This window comes from Desmodus rotundus, chromosome 4 (genome assembly GCF_022682495.2).
Source record: "Desmodus rotundus isolate HL8 chromosome 4, HLdesRot8A.1, whole genome shotgun sequence".
Lineage (NCBI taxonomy): Eukaryota > Metazoa > Chordata > Mammalia > Chiroptera > Phyllostomidae > Desmodus > Desmodus rotundus.
This window is the reverse complement of record NC_071390.1, coordinates 144,620,671-144,643,574: the sequence shown is the minus strand read 5'-3', so window position 1 is coordinate 144,643,574 and position 22,904 is coordinate 144,620,671. Positions and strand designations below refer to the sequence as shown.

At 39.5% G+C, this 22,904-nt stretch overlaps 1 protein-coding gene across 4 annotated transcripts in view; it reads left to right on the top strand.

Moving 5' to 3' along the window:
- PRTFDC1 (phosphoribosyl transferase domain containing 1) overlaps window positions 1–22,904 on the top strand; it is a 90,525-nt gene that overhangs the window by 4,440 nt on the left and 63,181 nt on the right. For all 4 annotated transcript variants that reach the window (XM_024576526.3, XM_053922913.2, XM_024576537.4 and 1 more), the window contains exons 2-3: window positions 3,093–3,199; window positions 8,727–8,910. In XM_024576526.3, the coding sequence (XP_024432294.1) occupies window positions 3,093–3,199; window positions 8,727–8,910 (291 nt within the window). The remainder of the gene's footprint in view (window positions 1–3,092; window positions 3,200–8,726; window positions 8,911–22,904) is intronic.

The window sequence follows — 22,904 nt, the reverse complement described above, 5'->3', positions numbered from 1 at the left end:
CTCTTGACCATTACTCCATCTGCCTCTGAGCTATGGATTACCATTATAGTTTTCATCTATAAGTTGGTTTAATTTGTAATTTTCTTATCATTCTTTTTTGGCATCATTTATTAAACACATACATCAGGAAGTACTAAGAACTCTGTACATTATCTGTTCTAAGCTTTAATCCTCACAACTACCCTGTCCATAGGCTTTATATGAGAGTATGTCTTATTTAAAGGAGGGGGAAACTGAATCTCAGAGAGGGTAAGCAATTTCCCTAACATGACAGCTTGTGAGTTCAGAGGTGAGCTCTAGAACATGGAGTGGAGCGTCATTGCTGAGAGTTAGCCCGAGCAGAGGGCAGTAGAGGATTTGCCTGGTGGGAGGAATGGGTTCAGGTAACCATTAGTTAATGATGCCACCACATAGGAGGGCTCCCAGAAGTAGAGTGGTTAATGTGTGGTCTAGAAGAGGAGCCAGAAAGTGCTGTGCAATTGGATGATCTCCCCAGTGCTGGTCACAACCCCTGTCTGGTCTGTACCTTGGCCTGCCAGCGGATCTTCTGAAAGCTGTTCATGAACAGCTGGTGGTTCAGGCTCTGAACAGCACTGTGCTATTGATGGTTACAGCAGGTCCAAGGGGTTCTCAGGGATGGAAGCCAGAGCTGCTCTGTGCAAAGTCAACAGTTACACCCAGTCAGTTTGCTGGTAGAGGCAGAGCAAATGTGATACTCTTCAAATATGCAGATGACATGCACCTTTTGGTATTAGTCTGCCCCTGGTAGGTATGAATTTTCATGTCCTTGAACAGTGGTGCTCTTTATCACAATGTAACGAGTGAGCATTGAGGTTGGAGGTCAGGTAGTATTGGGTAATCCATGGTGGAGACTGTGTCATTCATACACCCATTTAACATTTTTGAATACCTACCATATTCCAGGTCAGTGTTCTGGGCACTGGAGATTCAACCATGAATAAGACAAAGTCTTTGCCAGAAGGAGCTAATATTCCAGTGGGAGGAGACAAGACAAAACACACACACACACTCACACACACACGCACACAACATGTCACATCCAGTGGGCATACATGCTATGAAGGAAAGTAAAGCTGGACAAGAGACAGATAAGGATGAGCAGGGAGGAGGTGGGTGCTATTTTATATAGGTGGTTGGGGCAGACCTCTCTGTGTAGGGGACATCTGCATGGAGACTTGAAGGAAGTGAAAGGTAAGCCATGTTGATATCTAGGGGAAGTGTATTGTAGGTGGAAAAAATGTCAAGTACAACACTCTTGGAGCAAAAGCATGTTTGGCACATTGAAGGATCAGCAAGGAGGTCAGTGGCCGAAGCAGAGTGAGGGATGAAGAGTGAGCTTGGGGATGAGTCAGAGAGGGAAGCACGGTGAGAACTCTGGATTGTACTCAGGGAAATGGGAAGCCCTTGAAAAAATCTGAGCAGAAGACTGCTACAATATGAAGTGCATTTTTGCTTGTTTTAACCCTCATTGCTTCTAGGGAGAGAGGAAGAGAGGAAGGGAGAGAGACAGAAAAAGACATTGATGTGAGAGGGAAACATCAATTGGTTGCCTGCCATACACACCCTGACTGGGAGCAGGTGGGGGCTGGACCATAAATTGCCTTTCCAAAACTTGAGCAAAAAGAACTGGTTTCAAGTCTTGAGTGAGGAGAAAAATGGAAAGCAGGAGAATGTCCCATCATTAAATGAAGTCCAAGTGGGTTCTAAAACAACAAAAACCAAACCAGACTGAGTGAGCCAGAGGCTGGAAGGCACAGGCGTCTTCTCAAGGAGGCTGAATTGGAGCCTCTAGGAAAACAGACAGCTATGAGAGGCATCATGAGTCCAAGAAAGAAGATCAGAGGATGGGAGCAGGCATCAAAGCCTCCAGAAAGAAGTGGGGCCTGACCTGAGCTTCCCCAGAGGGAGCTGAGCTTGGGATACAGAGACAGAGGAGGAAGAGAGGGAGAGGGTATAGATGCAAGACGGATGAACAGGACTCAGAGCTGGGAAAGAAGATGGCCGAAGACTAATTGGAGGACAGGAAGGAGGTAGCTTAGGGAATTGGGCTGGAAAATTAGGGTAGGTCTACATTATGAAAATCCTGGAAAGCTGAAAGGGGCACAGAGGAGTCTGATGGAAGTGCAGGAGTAGGTAAAGAGCCAGAATCAGCAGTGCAGTCATGGTGTGGTTTGAGTGCATTGGAACTGTCATGTAGCATCCTTTCCTGAAGATCCAAAAGTAAAAATAACACCTTCACCTTCATTTTCTCTCTCACTTCTTTACCATTTTAACCATAAAACTTGTACATCCCATCCTAAACAAGAGGAAGCCTTGCTAGCAGTCTCCCCAGTGCCTGAATAGGCCAGTTTTTTGGAGCAACTGTTTCCCAGTAAGACTGACTTCAGTTTCCACCATAGTAAATCCTATAGAAGTCTTCACTAGAAGGACTAGATGACATAGAAGTGTGGGTCTACACTAATCCCTGGAAACATGTAATTTCAATAGGTAATCTTTCCCAGGCACACGAGGCATATACAATGCTTAGAAATGTAATAGTATAGATAATAATATAGTAATATATGATATAGTGTAGATATTAATATAATTACAAATATAATGTTATATAAACTCATAGTCATGGTAACATTTATAATTTAAGTATAGATTATATATAATCTATATATTAGTCTATATAATCTATAATCTATATTATATAATCTATAATCTATATATGTATAATCTATAGATTATAGATTATATATATATGTATGTACTTTTTCAAACAATACTGTCAGGTTAGTTATAAGACACTGAGTATATATTTTTACTGTCTGATGCCAAGAGTTCAGAATGGAGTGTGTACTCTGTTCACTTCCAGTACTAGGTCCTTTATCAGGCTGGATGAAACATTACCTTGTCCCACTGAGCTTTTCATAGGTTAACAGAATATAATTTAATGCCATATTGATCATAGGACCCACTCTGGTTTCAGTGTTATTCTGTTTTTCAAATGATACTTTTTTAAAATTTATGTTTTAAAAGTAAATCGCCAATGAAAAATACCATAACCAAAATAATTTGATTTGCAGATAATGGATGATTGGCCAGGGTATGACTTGAACTTATTCACATACCCACAGCACTACTATGGAGATTTGGAGTACGTCCTCATACCTCATGGCATCATTGTGGACAGGTGAGTGTTACTTCCTGTGCCGGGCTCTGTCCTGCCTTGGGCCAGCTGTGTCTTGTATGAATCATGCGATATACCTTAGGGCCCTATACGTGGATCTCTTTCATGCAGTGGTAGACAGCACTTTTTAGGACAGATAATTTGAAAGAAAGGGAATCTGTGCTTTAATCGAACTGTTTACCTGGACATTGGTTCAGGGAAAACAGTAAAAAGGATATATATATATACACACACATAAAGTATTAGCACTATAAAAGCTTCAAGACAACAATGTGCTGGACAAACTGATGAAAATTCTTCTCACACAAGGACCTTTGTCTCACATATTTTAAACTCTTGAGTTAACCAGGGAGAGTTAAGAGATGACCTTTGTCTGCGTGGGACACACCCCTAAAGCAACAGCTTTTCCTGAAACTTGCATTTATTTTCGAGCAAGTAAGGTATCATAGGTCGACCAGTCTGTGCGCACTGGATAAGACTTGAATATTGTGTATTGTCTAGCCAGGGGTCAAGTTTTGGGAATAGATATATTTGTAGCTTAAAAAGATCTGCACAGATCTCTTACTAGAATACTATTTCTAGTTCTTTCTGATCACGTCTACATAGATATCCTCTGGCTCCTTCCTAGCTGTTTGGTTTTCCTAAAGCCGACATTTTCCCTCCTGTTCCAAGCCTCTATGTCACCCGTTTGGCCCATGATTTTCAGAGAGCCCCCTACAGTTCAGCCACCACGAGTGCCATGTCCCTTTCCGGGATTTATAGGTCATGTCCCTTTCAGAAAATGGTCTTAGTGGCCAGACAATTACATTTCCATGTCCCTCTAATTTCTGTACAAAGGTCAAATACTTAAGCCTTCACATTTATATGGAAAGCAAGCTTCACGAATTTCACAGGGCATTCCCAGGAATCAGAGATTCTTCAGAGACCCAAAAATTAGGGTGAGGGAGGTCCTGGGGAGTAGGAGCAAATAGGGGCTTTGGGTTCCCACCCTACCTTTTCCTTAAACATAAATGTCTGCCCCTATTTTTTAAATCTGTTATGTGCTGAATTAAAGTTTAACTTTATGAAATAGGACCTCAGCCAAAAGAAAGGTTGAAATAGACTAGGTGATTAATATTCCCAGGATATTTATCTATCAATTTCTATTTGTAAGCAAAAGGAAATGGCATTCTTCCACTCAAATTCTAAAATTTTGCACTGGATAAGGCTTGAATATTGTGTATTTTCTTTCAAGCTACAGTATATTATTAAAATAAGGTCTAGTTTGGTGTTTCTCATAGCCTAAGATGGCTTTCTATGTAATAAAAGTTCTAATTGTCACAGGGCAAAAAATATTTCATGATCAAATAAACTTGAAAACTTTGCATCTCCCAAATTGCTAAATCTTTCTATTCACAATTCATATTTAAATGCATGGAAATTAGGGAAACAAGGAAAGAAACCTGCTTGAATTTAACAATTAGACCAACTTCTGCTGTGCGCTGGGTGTCTTTGTACTCCACCACTTCATGCCTCTCAGAAGAGTTTTTTCTCACCATCAGTTTTGAACCCCCTGGCTTAAACAAATTCCTACTTTTCTCACCTGAATTTTATGGTTTAAATTAATTGCATCCTAATCTAGCACATGATTGATTCCTGGTACGGTTATCTGAAGCCAGATCCCTGTACAGGAGAATCAGTGAACTTGTTAAAATGAATATTCTTAAGCTTTATGTCCAGCAATTCTGATTCAATGGTCTGGGGTGGGTCCCAGGATTGTCCATCCCACCTTTAAAATGAATTCATTATAATACAATTTACATACAACAGAATTTACCCACTGTAGGTAAAAGATGTAATGATTTTTTTTTAGTAAAATTTTATGGTTGGGCAGGCATTACTACCATCATTTTACAATATTTCTATCATTTCAAAGAATTTGTTTGCTCTTTGTTCCTACCCTTGCATTAGACAATCACTACTCTGATTTATTTCTCTAGAAACTTAATCTTTTCTGGGACATTTCTTGTAAATTAAATTATAGAATACTTGATTATTGATGCACCGGTTGGTAGATATTTGGATTTCTAGTTTTTGGCTACAATGAATAATGCTTCCATCAACATTCTTTGTGTAGATATGTCTTTTCATTTCTCTTGGATGGATTCCTTGGAGTAGAATTCTGAGTTTTATGGTAAGTGTGAGAAACTGCGAATTATTTCCCAGAGAGGCTCTTCCATTTTACATTGCACCAGCAATGTATGAGGTTGCCAGTTTCTCCACACAGTTGCCAACATTTAGCATTGTCAGTCCTTCTGATTATAGCCACTCAAGTGGATATACAAGAGTATCTCATGGTTTTAATTTGCATGTTCCTAATGGTTAGTGTGCATGTTAGTTATTATATAACTAACATAGTTATTAAATGTCTTCTTTGGAGAGATGTCTATTTAAGTTTTTTGCCCATTTTTAAGTTGGGTGGCTTGTCATCTTATTGAGTTAGTTGTAGGAGTTCTTTATATTTTCTGGGTGCAAATCCTTTATCTCCTTCTGTGGCTTGTCTTTTTATTTTCTTATTGACATCTTTTGAGAAGAATGTTAGATGGAGTTATTCTATAAATGTTAATTAGACCTAGTCGATATGGTACTTTTCAGTTCAACTCTATCCTTACTGGTTTTCTGTCTGTTGGATCTGTCAGTTACTGAGAATGGGGTTTTGAAGTCTCCAAATGCAATGGTAGATTCATCTACTTCTCGAAATTCTGGGAGTGTTTTGACACTCTGTTGTTAGGATTGTTATGTCTTCTTGGAGAATTGACCTCATTATTTTGTAATGTTTCTCTTTATTCCTGTTAATTTCCTTGCTCTGAAGTTTGCTTTGTCTGAAGTTAATATAGCAACTCTAGCTTCCTTTTGATTAATGTTAGTGTTGTATATCTTTATCTTTTTACATTTAGTCTATCTGTGTCTTTATATTTAAGGTGTGTTTCTTGTAGACAACATATATTAGTGTTTGTTTTATTATCTACTCTGACAGCCTCTGCCTTTTAATTGTTGTATGTAGACCATTCACATTTAAAATGATTATTGTTACATTTGGTTTAACATCTACCTATATGTAACTATTTCCTATTCATTGCCCTTGTACTTTGTTTTTTTTTTCTTTTGTCTTCTACTCTGTGAAATATATCTCTCCCACAATGTGTGGCCTTTGATGATGTGCAGTTTATTTCTAGTTTTTCTTTTCTTTTTTTTGCTTTTTATCCTGACCCAAGGACATGCTTATTGATTTTACAGAGAGGAGAAAGGAGGGAAAGAGAGAGGGAGAGAGACATTGATGTGAGAGAGAAACATTGATTACCTGCCTCTTGCACACGCCCCAAAGAGGGACTGAACCTGCAACCTAGGCATGTGCCCTGACTGGGAATAGAACTTGTAACACTTCGGTTTATGGGACAACACTCCAATTGAGTGAGCCACACCAGCCAGGGCCTTGTTTTTATTTTTAAGACTCACTTTCTCAGGTTCACCCCTGTGCCTGAATAGCTTAGTCTTCAGCCTTAGATTGCTTAGAAGTTGTACTTAACCACCTTGAGCCAGTAAGGCTCTCTGCTGATAAATGTGTGGGGGGGTTGGCAAACATTCAAATTTCTAGTCTTCTTCAAGTCTTCCTTGGCTTTTGCATTCCACTGGGCATTCTCCTCTGCACATGCTTACAGGCTCCATCATCCAGAGATGTGTGGGGAGCTTAGGCCCATTTTAGACTCTGCTAGACATACACATAGCCCTGGTCAGCTTGGGATATGCAAAGAGTTTATTGTGTAGCCCTCTCCTATGACTCTACCCTCCTGGAATTACCTATCAAATCCCAGACTGGTCTAACCAGTTAGTTGCTCACACAGGACTGCAAATACTGGAAAATGGAGCTACTGGCCTTCCCTGTGCACATGCTGCCAAGAAAGCCATTTCAGCTGACAATGCTCCCAGTCAGGTGAACTCTCTCTGGCAGTGCCCCACCCTGGCTGAGCTACCTGGTCGAACAGCAGAGTTTGGGGGGATGGCTAAGGGGCACAATGGGGGCTTTCTTGGGCAAGAATCCATAGACTTGCTCTGTTTCTACCCAGTGTTCAATGTTTTCATGAATAAATGGTTCTCATGTTGTTGTATGCCTTTGGTTGATTTCCAGAGTCCTGAAATGTTTTGTTTTGTTTTTTTTAGACAGTTTTATAGTTGCTGTTTGTGGAGAGGATGTATTGACCTCCTCACTCCAGCATGCTGGAAACAAATGTCCCTTTATATAGAATATCTGGCATGCTGATGTACATTTTTTGATGATCATATTCTGAGCTTGAAACCGTGTGTATACACACGCTTATATAGAGCATTTATAATGGGGTAAAAATGGTGAAGGGATTAAAAGTAAAAATTGCCAGTTATTAAAACAGTCACAGGAATGTAAAGTACGGCACTGGGAGTGTAGTCAGTAATATTGAAATCATGATGTATTACAACACATAGTGTCAGATGGGCACTAGACTTACGGGGGTGATCACCTTGTAAATTATATAGACGTGTAATCACCATGCTGTACACCTGAAACTGATGTAATATTGTGTGTCAGCTGCAATTGAAAAAAATTTTCATTAACTTAAAAATTTTTCAAAAATAAAACAAAAGAGGGATCTAATATATATAATATATAAAAATGAATTATGTAATTATACATGTAGGTCATATAAAGTTTTATATATATATATATGTTTAGATCACTCACTTTATTTACTTTAAATCTATTTCTATTTAAGGTGCCCATGGGATGTTTTTTTAAAGTATGTACCTTAGATCCGGCCTCTGTTCAAGGTTTTAATATTGAGCAGGTACATGGGCAGTGGATTTCTAGACATGAAACAATTAGAAAAAAACACAGTGGCAGTTCCAGATTAGGTATTGGGTGCAACCCAAGGTTCCATCATTGTGTAACTCCAGGAGGCATCGTCCACTTTGCATCCCGTGGAAACAGTGCCTGCTGGAGTTGTATTCTGGCGCACCTTTCACATAGGTAATGTGCTATCTTTGTGAAATGTAAGGCAAATGTTATTCTCTTGATAGTTACGGAGGGCTTGACTTTTCCTCCAGTCTCCTCTAACGTTGTAAGGTGGGTGAGTCATCCTCCATTTCCTTTTTCTCTGCCATAAAATAAGCATAATATCAGCAAATACCATCGTAGCATTAAGGTTAACAACCAGGCTTGGTGGTGGTGATAAAATAACAGCATCCCTGATCTTTGACTATATATTTCACCTTAATAATTTTTGTGACACACAGGAGCAATACTGTGCTATTGATGATGTGATTATCAAAAATATGTTTTGAACACTCTCTCATTGTCCAACTTTAACAAAGCTTCTTTATCTGTCGGCTTCTGTCTCCCAAGCTCTTCTCCACATCCTCCTTTGTAATCTAGTATGTATGGTGCATCATGTGTTTTGCTAAAAAGAACAAAAATAGCAGTAGTTATGCTTTAATACATCTTTTTAATTCCTTCTTTCAGAACTGAACGGCTGGCTAAAGATATTATGAAAGACATAGGCTGCTGTGACATCATGGTCTTGTGTGTGCTTAAAGGGGGTTACAAGTTCTGTGCTGATCTTGTAGAACACCTGAAGAACATCAGTCGAAATTCAGATAGATTCGTCTCTATGAAGGTTGATTTCATCAGACTAAAAAGTTACAAGGTAAGTGATTTGTTCCATTTTCACTGTAAGACCTTTAGAATGAACAACTTTATAGAATAAAAGAATTAATAATATTATGAAAGTGACCATTGTAATTTTTTTTTAATTTGCAAGATACTGCAACCTGTCATTCAAGTAGTATTCTGTGAGGTGAGGGGGTGGGACTCCTGCTATTTTCACCTGTATGGAAAGATGCTTCAGGAGTGATTCATGCTTTCTTTTGTGGTTGTAAAGTTGAGTGGTTATTTCCTGGTGCCCAGCTTCATAAGTGAGTGTGTTCAAAATGAGTGTTAAGAAAGTCTGGTGAACAACGGGGTATCTCTGCCCTGGGACCTGTGTGAGGATGTCCAGCCCAGAGAGGGGAGTGCTGCAGTCATGCCCCTGAGGTAGAGAAGGGAAGCCCGTAGGGACAATGGGTCGGCATGTGAGATGAGACAAGCCCGGAGAACCTCCAGCAGAAGGCCCCTCCAGCAGTCTGTGCCTGGCTCTCTTGGCCACCACTGAACAGAATTGAAGGAGATTATTCTCCAAAGACATCGTCCCCTTAGCCTTTCCCTTTTCTCTCCATGATGTTACCTTTTGTAACGCTTTTGATTCAGTGTCTGTAAGTTATTAACACTGGCTCACAATCGGATGAGGAGCTATTGGAGTCAAAACCATGAAAGTATTCACATTGATTAAACTGGCTTGCACACTTTAATTCCCTCTTTGAATTGGTTTTCTACTGCTGCATGACAAAATCACCATGAACCTAGCCGCTTAAACCAGCACATATTGATCTTATAGTTTCTCTAGGTCAGAAGCCTGGGCATGGGTTCTCTGCTCAAAGTCTTCCGAGGCTGAAATCAAGGTGTTAGCCGGGACTTTGATCTCATCTGAGGTTTGGAATCCTTTTCCAAGATCACTGGGTTTTGGCAGAATTCAGTTTCTGTTTCCCTGCTGACTCTAGGCTAGAGACCTCTCAGCTGCTAGAGGCTGCCCTGGGTCTTTACCTGGAGACTCCCTCATGGCAGTCCACAGCACGGGCAGGAGAACCTCTTTCAAAGGCTAACCTGGTTAGGGCAGGCTCACCCAGGATGAGCTCCCTTCTGATGAACTCAGAGTCAGTTCGTGGTCTCCTAATCCTGGTAGTGAATTCCTTTGGTATTTACAGTCTCATCCACACTCAAGTGGAGGGGATTATACAGGGTGTGTATACCAGAGGACAGGAATGGGGTGGGGACATTTTAGAGGGTGTGTATACCAGGGGGACATTCTGCCCACCCCTCTCTGTGACTCAGTTTTCTCAGCTATAGAGCAGCTGGCAAATTATTTCTAATTTCTCAGGCCAGGATGAAGCTGTCTTTTACAGACACCTTAACCATAATTTATTGTTGCCATTGCCTCTTTGAAAACCTTTTCTCTCTTTAGGTTCCTTTCATCCTGGATTAAGTAGCTGTGCTTCCTTATAAGCTTTTTTTTTTTCCTTTCACTCATTTACTTGGCTCGGATCCTCCATATATTTTTCCAAGCAAACAGGTTTCTAAAAAATCTTTTTAAATCTTTTTAAAATTAAAGTAAGCTTTATTGAGGTATAATTTACATGCAGGAGAATTCATCTCTTTTAGTTTATTGTCTTGAGGTTTGACAATAGCTTGCGGTCATGTAAATCACCCCAATCAAGATATAGAATAGTTTCTTACCACAAGAAAAATACCCTTGTGTTCTTTGAAGTCAACCCCTCCCTTAACTCCCAGGCCCTGGCAACCACTGATATATTATTTTCTGTCCTTAGAGTTTTGCTCTTTCCAGAATATCATATAATGTAATCATATGCCATGTAGCCTTTGTAAATCTAAATCTTAGCATAATTCATTTGAGATTCATTCATGTTGTTACACGTACCAGTAGTTCATTACTACTTATTGTCAAGTAGGATTTCATTATATGGATATACCACAGTATCAGCTTAAAGACATTTAGTTTATTTCCTTGTCAGGGTCATTATGAATAAAACTGCCATAAATTTTCACACACAGTTTTTGTGTGTACTTGTATCTTAGGTTCTCTTGAGATTGCTGGTCATATGATGAGTGTACAAAGAAATTGCCAAACTCTTTTCCCAAGGTTGAATAATTTTGCATTCCCACATGCAATGTATAAGATTTCCAACTCTTCCACGTTTTCAGCAGTACTTAGTATTGCCAAGTTTTTCTTTGTTTTCTTTGTCTTACTCATTCCAATAGGTGATATCTCATTTTGGTTTTAATTTGCTTTTCCCCATTGAATGAAAATATCTAGCATAATTGTATTTGCCTATCTGCTATTCGTCAAGCTCCTTTGATGGTTTGTTGAAATACCTTACTCCTTGTTAAAACTGGGTGGTTTGTTTTCTTATTGCTGAGCTTTGAAAGTTCTTTATATATTTTTAGCAACAAAAATACTTTATTACTTTATTAGATAAAGGAATATATAGAGAGAGAGTGTATTTTGAAGACATTTTCCAGCCAGTGGGTTGTTTTTTCATTTTTATAACAGTGCTTTTTATTCAAAGAGCATGCTGTAAAAATTGTTATAAACTCCAGTTATCAATTTTTCCTTTTGTGGATCATGCTTTTTTTTAATGTATCTATGTAACCTGTGCCTAATTCAAGGCCACAAAGATGTTCTCTGTTTTCTTTGAGAAGTTTCATGTTTGTAGATTTAAAACTAGGTCTGTGGTTCATATTGTGTTAGTTCATATGGTAGAGGTCAAGGCTCTCTCTCTTTTTTTTTTTTTTTAAGTGAATGTCCAATTATTCCAGGATCATTTGACAATCAACTGACTTTGTGTGTAGGTCTATTTCCGAACATGCTCTCCAGTTCTGTTCAGGTCTGTGCTTATGCTTTCGTCCGTGCACCGCTGCGTAGATTATTATAGCTGTGTAATGAGTCTGAGAACCAGGTAGTGTGCATTCTCCCAACGCCATTCTTCTTTATAACTGTTTTAGTTATTCTATTTCTTTGCCTTTCCATATACATTTTAGGTGTTGTTGATTTCTACAAAATCAGCTGTTAGAATTTTTGTTGCTTTGACTCTGCAGATCAATTTAGGAAGAATTAAAATCTTAACACTATTTAGTCTTCCAATCCATGGACAAGGTAGACTTTCCAGCTTATTTAGGTCTTATTTAGTATCAGTCGTTTTCTAGTTTTCACGACTCAGATCTTAGACATATTTCTTAGGCTTATCCCTAAATGTTTAATTTTTTGGTGCTATTACACTTGGTTAGTTTTTCTTTGAATTTTAATTTCCAATTGTTTATTGCTAGTGTATATTGCAGAAATACCATTGATTTTATATATTGAAAACTGACTTTTCAAAATTCTTATTAGTACCAAGTGTTTTTGTAGATTCCTCTGGATTTTTTATAAAGAAAATAATTTCTTCTGTGAATGGAGATGGTTTTTACTTCTTCCTTTCTAATTTATATAGTTTTAATTTCTTTTTATTGCCTTATTGTACTGGCTAGTATTTCTTAGACAATATGATCAGTGCTGCTGAAACTAACAGCACTGTAATTCGTGTCAGATTAAACAATACTGCTATAATCTCTCACTGTCCATTTCTTTAAACATCCTGTCTATTTTGTCAATGTTTTAACTTCGAGGCACACATTCTAACATGTATTAACAGTCATTAACACTTATTAACACTTAATACTGCTGTTCACTGATGTTTATGTGATACAAGTTCAGAACAAACATTTGCATTTCTAAAACTCCGGTACCATTGTGATCATTGTTGCTGCTTCTAGACTGATATTTTCCCTGTGATGTGGATGTGGGGACGCTCACCCAGGGTTCTGATGGAGGAAGACAATACTAGACTTTAAATCTTCCCCAGCCGCATCCATTCTACAATTGTGTACGTTAGCTTTTGTCCCACGCTTACATCCTGTAGGATCCAGCAATGGTGTGGTATCTTTCTCTTCCCTTCTAACTAATTGTATATCCCCAGAGTGACACAGATCATCTCCTAAGAGATTACCTGACACAAAAGCCTACCTGCTCACTCAGAGAAAGCTTTTCTACTAAAGAAATACCTGTAAACATGATGGTAAAGTCATAATCATAGTCTAGGGTACGAAGGGAACAGTTCCGTTCTCACAGCACATAAACTGTCCTCATCCAGAGATGAATTAATTGCTGTGTCTGGTTAGGCTTTAGCTGACCTTCTTTAACATACTTGAGCAACTTCCACATTCCTGAGGGCAGAGACCTAGTAAAAAGACCAAACTAATAAACATCACCAAATAAGGGGAGCAGGACTAGGTCATTTTCCTCTGAGGGTGTTTGGTGCTCCTGCATACCTTCATACCTATTCATGGGGAGCAGACACCTCCAAAACATCTCCTCAGGGACAATGGCCACGGAAGTTTTCTTTCTCTTCCTCTAGAAATTTCTGGAGGGAGATCAGGACGCTGTGTACTGTTATGGATTCTGATAAAAAGCAATGCGTAGCTTTACTCTCTCCTACCTGTCTGCGCTGTGGTTCTCTCTAAATTTATTTTTTGAGGGGGGGAAAAGATAAAGTTCAGTTTACTTAGAGGCACAGTTTCCCTTGTTGCAGCCATCTCATTAGGAGCTCTTTCCCCAGGAGGGTCTCATTGTTTGATGCCCTTTTTTCTCTGTTTACCAAGGGACCTTCCTGAGGGATGGACGGCTCCAAACATCTCAGGGCTTTAGGCAACGTGACTTGTCCTTTTGTTAACTTCCCATAAGTCAGGAAATAAATGTACATAAATGATAGCAATCTAGACAAAGATTATTTAGAGATTAGCATTGGGCTAATTCATTGGAGAGCGGGGCCAACTTTCTCCTATTCTTTAATGACAATGAGAGGCACTGGCAACCTGAATTCCTTAATATTTCAAGTTTTTCTTCCCCCCTTCCTCTTTTTCTGTTTCCTTCTGTCTTTCCACTAATGTTTATTCAGCACTTGCTAGATGAATTTATTATCTCATTCAATCCTCACTACAAATCCTGCCAGCATGTCTCTCATCTCCTCTTTTATTGATGAAGAAAAGGAGGCTCAGAGAAGATAACTGGCTCACTAAGTGTGACGCAGCATAAACTGGAGAAAGGGCGTCAGAGCCCCGACTCATCCAGCCCCTCAAGCCTGTGCCCTTTGCAGCACATCAACGTTTCCAGCAGAATTTTCACGTCAGTAGGTTTGTTAACATTTCCAAAGGAGTTGGTTATATTTTCTCCTAAAATATGTGTCAGAGAGAAATATTAAGTACCCGCATACAATTATTATTCTCATTATGTAATAATTTGCCTTTACAAAATGATGACCTTAATTGAGAAAATCTGCAAGTTGTGTGTGAGTGAGAACTAATTACCTGTATGACATCTCATGCACACAAGTGGCTACAGTTTGTAACTTGTCTTATAAGATCAACAAAATTTGTGAAAGTGTTCAGTGTTTATTTAAAAAATAATCAAATGCCATTCTTTCCTCATCACGTTGTATTTAGCTATGGGGCCTAATTTTTCAGCTGCTCTAATCCCAGGATGCATTACATTCCATGAACGTCTGTTTGTGTCAGCACTACATTACACATTTGAAAAAAAAATTTTCTAAAGTAATACATTCATGTGGATTAACAGATCAAAAAGAGAGAGTTTAGTTGTGGCAATTTTATGGAATAGACAACTTGAAGACCTCTCGCTACAAAATGCTATGTGAAATATAATTTAAAGGCCTTTTCAATGCTTGCTGGAGTCACAACAAGGAAAGGGGTACCTTACAGGCAGAAATGAAGTGTCTGAGAATCAAAGTGTAAGTGTGTACTGTTGCCTCCCAGGAATAGGGTTGGAGAGGAGTGTTAGCTTCAGTAACCTGGTTTTCACACCCATTCAGAGACACACGATGGAGCCTATGACTCACGTGAAATGGAAAGTTCAGTGAGACCCTTGTGTAAAGCCCGTGCCTTCAACGATCTGTGCCCTTGGTAAAAAAAAAATTCACCCATTAGTAATGAGAGATGCAAAGAGACTAGCTTGTCCTTCTTCACATGGGCTATAGTGGAAAAAAGTAAACATCCCCCTTGGGGATTTTTAAACATGAATCTGTACTGTTACAGAGCAGGCGGGAGGTGGTTCACGATAAATTATTACGGAAAGGATCCCCCTTTCTGTCTCTGGAGGTTCCCCCCACCCCACGCACACCTGCTAGGTTCCCAATGCCCACCACCAGAGGAAAGACATCTCCCAATGCCAGAGACTGGTGAAAAGGAAAGGAATTATTTATTTAAAAGTTACACAGACTTAGAGTAATGACTTAATGTCTTCGATAAGATAGTAAAGTCCTCTAGAATACCCACAGATGCACAGTCCTTCCCTCTCCCTGTGCCCAGTCCAGGGTACCGTATCTCAGGAAAAGAAGTAGAAGTCCGTGGTTCAGGCTCCTGGCACCATCAGCTGTGTGGCTGCTGTGATCTCCAGTTAATCCAAAACCATGTGGCACCTTCTCATGGCCCACCAGCAAGAGTCCTTTCTCCCCTTTTCTTCTTGGCAAAGTCTCTCCTGCTGCCTAAGCCACATGGCAAAAAGAGGCACCCCAAAACCATGTGGTCCTCTCTCTTCTCCTCCAAAACTGCATGGTCCTTCCTATTCACTCCAGAACCGCGTGGCCCCCTATTTACTTCCGAACCTCGTGGACCTCTTCCTTTTACTTCAGAACCGCATGGTCCTTCTCTTTCCCTCAGAACCGCGTAGTCCTCTTCCTTTTACTTCAGATCCTCGTGGCCTTCTCCCTCTATGGCTGCCGCGCCTAGGTTTAAATCCCAGTGCCCATCTTCCTTTGCAGCCCCATTTCTGACTCCTCCTACAGTCAGTTACACCTGCCAGCATCCCCGTATTCTTCCAGCTTTACTGGGCTGCCATAGTAAGTCCTGGCAGGTGTGGCCCCATGGCATGGATCCAATCATCTCCAAGCTCTCCCGCAGGCCCTGTAACCTGGGGGAGTTGCTTCCCAGTCCCATCTTGGGTGGAATTCGCTCCCATCCCCCTGGCTCAAAGCATGGCCACAGCTATTTAACATAGGTATGAAACCAGTTAAAGGTTATAGATATGTTAAATGACCATGCCAGGGGTTAGCTGCAAAGCTCTTGCTACACAAAACAGCTCTGAATGGCCCTGTTCCATGTGTCCCATCCCCCCTGGCTCAGGTTTGTGGGGGTGAGGACATCCTATATATATTTCTCTAATATTTCCTGGACACCTTGAGTTCTGGACCCCATTACAAATCCCTTCTTGGGGCTCTCCTCTTGGCTGCACCCTGCTTCAGTACCACATGTGAATTTGAGATTTTTAATTTACTTTACCTGCACAACCTGGGAAACCCCCACCAGAGTATTTACTATTAAAATCGATCTCAGACTGAAATAACCCCCACCTCGGGTGCCTGGTAGAAGCAGGTTGTGAACTGTCTAGAGGGAGCACCACAACCTAGGCAGGATTCCTAGATAAGCTTCACGTAACTTGAACTCACAAACCCAAAGCAAAAAAGATGAGTGAAAGCAATCCATGCGGGCAAGGTCAGCTAGCTAAAATAAATAGCAGAAGCAGGTAAACAAACCGTCCTAAAGAGAATACAAAATAATTCTATTTAATATGGCTAAAGACATAAATGTCAGTATTTAAAGAAAAGGTAAGATAACATGACAAGAAAAATAAAAGAACTTTTAGAGCCCTGACCAGTATGGCTCAGTTGGTTGGGTCTTGCCCCACAAGGCAAAAGGTTGCTGATTTGATTCCCGGTCAGGGAACACACCTACCTGGGCTGAGGGTTTGGTCCCTGAAAAGGGCGTGTATGAGAGGCATCCAATCTATGTTTCTCTCTCACATCGATGTTTCTCTCCTACTCTCTCTCCCTCCGTTCCCCTGTCTCTAAAATAAATACCATATTTTGCTGTGTATAATGCATACTTTTTGCCCAAATTTTTGAGGGAAAAATAAGGACATGTATTATATATGGGAATTAGTACTAAAACATGGGTGTGCATTATACACGGCAAAATATGGTGAATAAATCTTTTTAAAAAGGAATTTTAGAAGTAGTGAATGTCGCAATGAAAAAGGTAATAACCGAGTGGATAAGACATGCAACAACAACTCAAACAATAGGACATGCAGAAGATTGAATGTTATTATGGATGTGAATTTTGAACTGGAAGATAAATCTGGCAAAAATTATTCAGAAAGCAGCATGGATATAAGAGAGAGAAGATAGGAGATATGAAAGATTGAATGAAAAGACCCAAAATATGGCAATAGGAATTCTAATAAGGAAAGACCATAGAGAATTGAGTAATTTTTTTATAAGCTAAGGCCTAATCGTATTCTAGAGTTGATGAAAGACATGAATGAATTCAGATTCAGGAAATATAGTGAGACCACACCTAGACATGACAGTTGAACTGAAAAAAAAAAAAAGAGTCAAATAATAGATTGTAAAGGCAAATGAGGAGAAGAGAAAAATTGCCTCTGTAGGTATTACCACTATCCAATCAGCAGTCTTCTCAAAGGCAGTGATGGAAATCAGAAGGCAGGGGGTATAGTATTGTCAACATGTTGAGAGAAAGTAACTGTTAACTCAAGTGTGGGTGCCAGCTAAAGACATCAGTAGTCTCATTCTGAAAGAGTTTCCTGATAGCAGATGCTGGCTAAAAGCACCTTCTCAGGGGTACATTTTAGTAAGAATAAAGTTGAACCCCAAAGAATGAATGTGATGCAAAGAAATTAACAAGCATGTAGGTAAATCAAAAAAATTTTGATTGTTTAAAATAATAATTGAGGAGATAATAATACTGATTATGACACATTTTGGTGGTAAAACAAAGCAGAATTAAGATACCAGTTCCCACTCAGCTGTAAATGATCACAGTAAAAACATTCTACTCTCCTATTACTCTTTAGGAGAAGCATCGAGATGGTGATGACTTGTGAACTTTCATTTAGGCATACCTTTAAAAGTTTAAGGGTAACCAATGAAAGAATAGAAATATTGTGTATGTTATGTTTAACCTCCAAGTAGGTAGAGGATGAAAAGGAATAAGGAAAATTTAAAACTTGATTGATTTTTCAATCAAGTAGACAGAAAATGAGAAAAAATGAGATACATTTATTATACCCATTCTACAGATTGAAGAAACTGAAACCTGAAGTGTTAAGTAACATGTCCAAAGTCAAAAGGCTTGTAAATGGAGGATCTAATACTCAAATCCAAGTTCAACTCCAGAGCCCAAGAATGAGACGGTTAAAGCATGCTATCTCTGTAGAGATGTATTGATGTGTTGGGATGTATTAGGCTGAAAGGAGGAATTTTTCACCAAACGAATCAGCAATATTTTTTCCTGAACTTAATTTTGATACTTACTGAACCTGGTTAAGCCAGCTCCCATAATTTCTGGAAGAATGGCAATATCTCTAAATAAGCAACTGCTCATTTTTCTGTAATATTTTACATGTTATATTAGTAAACTATGGAGAATTACCTTCCAAGAAAATAAATAATATTGACACTTGGTTTTCCTATATAAGTTATGGGACACTAGGACTTTCTTTTCATCCTTCCCCCTACACCATGGAGGTTTTCCAAAGATATGAACCTTGGTGACACTTGCTGCCTCTCTGGGTTCACTTCAAGCTGCTGCTCTTGGGAAGCCAAATCCAGCAGGAAGTGCACAGAAGCCTTGAGAGCCAAGCTCCCTACCAACTCCCAAGGGTCTAGAAACCTGAATCAAAAAGAAACAGGTGTAATTCAGGGCCCCTTGAGCTACCCAATTTAGTGTGTTTTGAGAAAGCTCTGTCAGGGAAGGGATGGGAGCCTTCTGGAATATCTGTTCTAAGGGGCTTGGGAATAGAGAGCTATGAGGATTTCAGAAGTTAGCAGGGAGTGGGTGCCAGCACATACCTTCTTAGCCATCCTCATGACAAATTTTTGTATGGGGATGTATTTTTTGCCAACTTTTCCCCCCTCTATTCCCTCTTAAACATTATCCTCAATTAAAGGTTTATCACATACAATCCAGTGTGAGGATAAATTACAAGTCAAGATGCAGTACTTGCATTTCTTTGCTTTCCACCAATTTTGCTCTGAGCAAAATAAAATCTTCATCAAACTTCAAGGCTTTAAAAACTGAAGATAAGTTTTGTTTTAAGCAGCTGCAGTTGCCCTCAATCCTTCCCCCTTGCTGTTGGAACATGTACTGCTTTGTATTAATTAATACTTCCTGTGTGTTGGCAGCACCAAGAGAACGCTTTCTGGAGATAAAATGCAATCCAAAATGTGGCTGCAGTAAGACTGAGATTTGCCACGCCAGGGGCATGGGCCCCTGGGGAAGCTGGCATCTCCATGAAAGAGGCTCATGAGAGCTAAGGGTTGGCTACAAACCTAATCCCTTGAGGGAAGAGAAAAGCTAAAATATATGTTTTTTTCTCTCTCATTCCCACAGTTCAGAACAAAGGGTCTATGCCAATGCTTGGTGATCCATGCTAGTGAGGACAGATAAGCTAGACCGAGTATCCTTAGTTTTAGTGAGTTTTCACTTTGCACTACTAGAGGCCTCTCGTTGAATTTCTTTCATGTAATAGGGGGCCTTGAGATGAACGCCCCCTTTTCTTTTAGAGACAGGGAGTCCACCTTTTGCAGAGTCCCATCTTGGGCATAGGATGAGGAGAAGGATTCCTCATCTTTGGAGATAGATAGATGGAAATGAGAGGTCCCCTGTTCTTTGGGGGTGCTGTATGGGTCCAAGACAGGTATATATTTGTGTGTGTTTATTTATAATCTATATATGTCTTTATCTATGTATAATTTGTGTGTATGTGTATATATATGTTCTTTATAATAACTACTAATGTTTATTTATTTTTTGTTTTTTAATTTTAAAACATTTTTTATTGTTGTTCAATTATAGTTGTCCCCATTTTCTCCCCATTACTCTCCCCTACCCTACCCACTGCCACCTTCCACATTCAATCCTCCCCTCCACCATTGTCTTTGTCCATGGGTCCTTTATACATGTTCCTTGACAACCCTTTCCATTCTTTCCCCCCTTATCCTCCCCCCTCCCCTCTGGTCGTTGTCAGTTTGTTCTTTATTTCCATGTCTCTGGTCAATTGTTTGTTTTGTTGATTAGGTCCCACTTATAGGTGAGATCATATGGTATTTGTCTCTCACTGCCTGGCTTATTTCACTTAGCATAATGCTCTCCAGTTCCATCCATGCTGTCATGAAGGGTAGGAGTTCCTTCTTTCTTACTACTGCATAGTATTCATTGTGTAAATGTACCATAGTTTTTTGATCCACTGATTTACTGATGGGCACTTAGGCTGTTTCCAGCACTTGGTTATTGTAAATTGTGCAGCTATGAACATTGGAATACGCAGGTTCTTTTGAATTGTTTTTTCAGGATTCTTAGGGTACAATCCCAGCTGTGTGTATATATAATTTTTTAAGTAGAAAGGGAGGCAAACTAAAGAAATAGGAAAGAGAAGATGAGGGACAAAAGAAATTATAAAACTTTCTATATTTCATTAAATCTAAGACATAATAGATTTTAAAGTACCCCATTATTTTATATGCCACTAAAAAAAAACTGCTATAAATTAAGCCATGATCTGATATGGATTATAAGATGCATCCTAATTTGGGGTACATTAAAATGTGAAGAAATGTACCACTTGAAACTGGTGAACTGGTAGTTACCCCCCTTTGTTTGCAACATCATTTGCAAGTGTTAAAATAGCTGAAATATAACAGAAAAGATTATCTTTGAACTTTGGTTATTCTTAAATCTTGGGTCCTGTAATATTGTCCCAGTGCTCTTTTGCAAATGGTGAGGTATTTCTTTTAGGCTGCAGATTTTTTCCACTTAGTATCTAAAAAATTTTTTAACTTCCTCATAATCCTTTTGCAAACTTCAAAGGGAGAGTTAGATACTAAAGAATAAATAAGAGAGAGGCCTGAGTGGTTTGAATCAATCCACATAAATCCTTAAAATTAATCAAGAGCATTTATGAAAACCAGAACATAAATTCTCTGCAACCTCTGGAAAGAGATGCTGAACCATCTGTCATGTTCATAGGTATACTGAAGCCTAGAGTGTTGACACCACCTTTTTTGTCTTTGACTTTTAGTCCTTAAGATATGTTTACTACTAGCTTTCAGTGTGAATGGGTGAAAAAATTTGGCATGAGGCAAATCTCTATTTCAGCTTAAAAGAAATCATTTAGCTTTTCCTAGATTGCTTTAGGAAAGTTATTTTACTTTGAGATTTTAATTCAATTGAGTAAAAGATTTTTTTTAAAAGTAAAACCATAGCCTATTTTTATTTATTTTATTTATTTGTTCAATTTTATTTTTTCAATTGCAGTTTACATTTACTACGATTTTGTATTAGTTTCAGGTGTCCAGCAGTGCGGTTAGACAGTCATGTACAAAGCCTGTTTTTATAATAAGGTGAATGGTAGGGTTCACAGCAACATTTTTACCATTCTTTACAATTTTTATTTTGTAAATATCTATGCATTTTATTATTACATATTCTTCTTTTTTAATCCTCACCTGAGAACATTTTTTCATGACTTTTAAGGGAGAGAGGAAAGCGGGGAGGAGAGTGAGAAAGAAATATCAATTGGTTGCCTCCCATAGGTGCCCGGACCGGAGATCAGAACTCACAACCTAAGTGTATGACTGGGTGGAACCTGCAACATTTCTGTTGCCAGAGAACCAACTGAGCCACACTGGCCAGGGCTTAATATACATTCTTTGTACTCAAATTCAACTGTCTATAAAGATACTTATTAAAGGATTTATCTTTCCTTATGAAAAGCAAACACTGAGAGGGCAAGTAAGAGAATAATGCAGAAGTCATTATTAAATTATTGAGGTAACCAAATTCTCAGAGACCACTCTGGAGATAGAGCTGTGCTTAACTCAGTGACTGCCACCTGCTGGGTTGAATCTGGGCTAAGGAACATGACCCAGCCTGGAGTAGGGTGTATTGGGAATGCACTCTGCTGCCAGTGCAAGTTGAAGTCCAGTGTGGCAAGAGTAACAGGTAGTTAAGAGATGGGATGAAAGATGACAGCCTTAAGAGCTACAAAAACTAGGCTGGTAGTATCAGCAAGCTTGTGTTTTACTATTGGTTTGACTATTAGTAAAATCCAATATTCACTGAGTACTTTTATATTATGGCCAAGTATTATTCCAAGTGCATTGTAAGTATTAACTCATTATACCCTCAAAAGACCCCTATGAAGTTGGTGCTACTAATACCCCTTTTTCACAGGTGAGGACATAGAGGCCAGAGAGGTTCGTTGGAACCCCTAGAACACGTGACTAGAAAGTGGAAGTTGGTCAGACTCCCCAACTAGGGCCTTTAACCTCAACACCATGGCCGCCTGTTGAAGCTATGGGTGAGAAAAAGGGTCTCAATGCCTAGGAGGTGGACAAGCAGGAGAAGGGAGCTTCCCAATTTTCTAGGAGTGCTGGGTGAATTTCCAGGAAGGGGCTTGGGCCTAGAAGACAGGACAAGGCAAAAACCCAGCATACATGAAGGCCTCTGGAGTTTGAGAACAAGGCAGAGTGCCAAAGCCAACAGGAGAGGCAAATACTGAGTCATGGGGCATTAGGCTCGGTTGCCTGCCAACAGTTCCAGAGTTCCAATCCCATCTAACTTTCGGTTTGTTCCTAGAGATTTGCTGAGGTTGAGCTAGTAGATGAGGTGGGGGCTGGGGTCAAGTGACTTTGCTATAGGAGAGAAGGCTGCAGAACCTGGGAACCAGGTAGGACCTGGCCCACCAGACACTGTACACAGAGGAATACTGATCCCATCAAATACTTCAGGGTTCCAATTATAGCTCATGTCCCTGCATTGCCTCATTTAGCTTTCCCATGTATGCTCTGGATCCCTGGAACTTAAGCACGCTGCGTCTATATAGTAAGAATGCTGTTAATC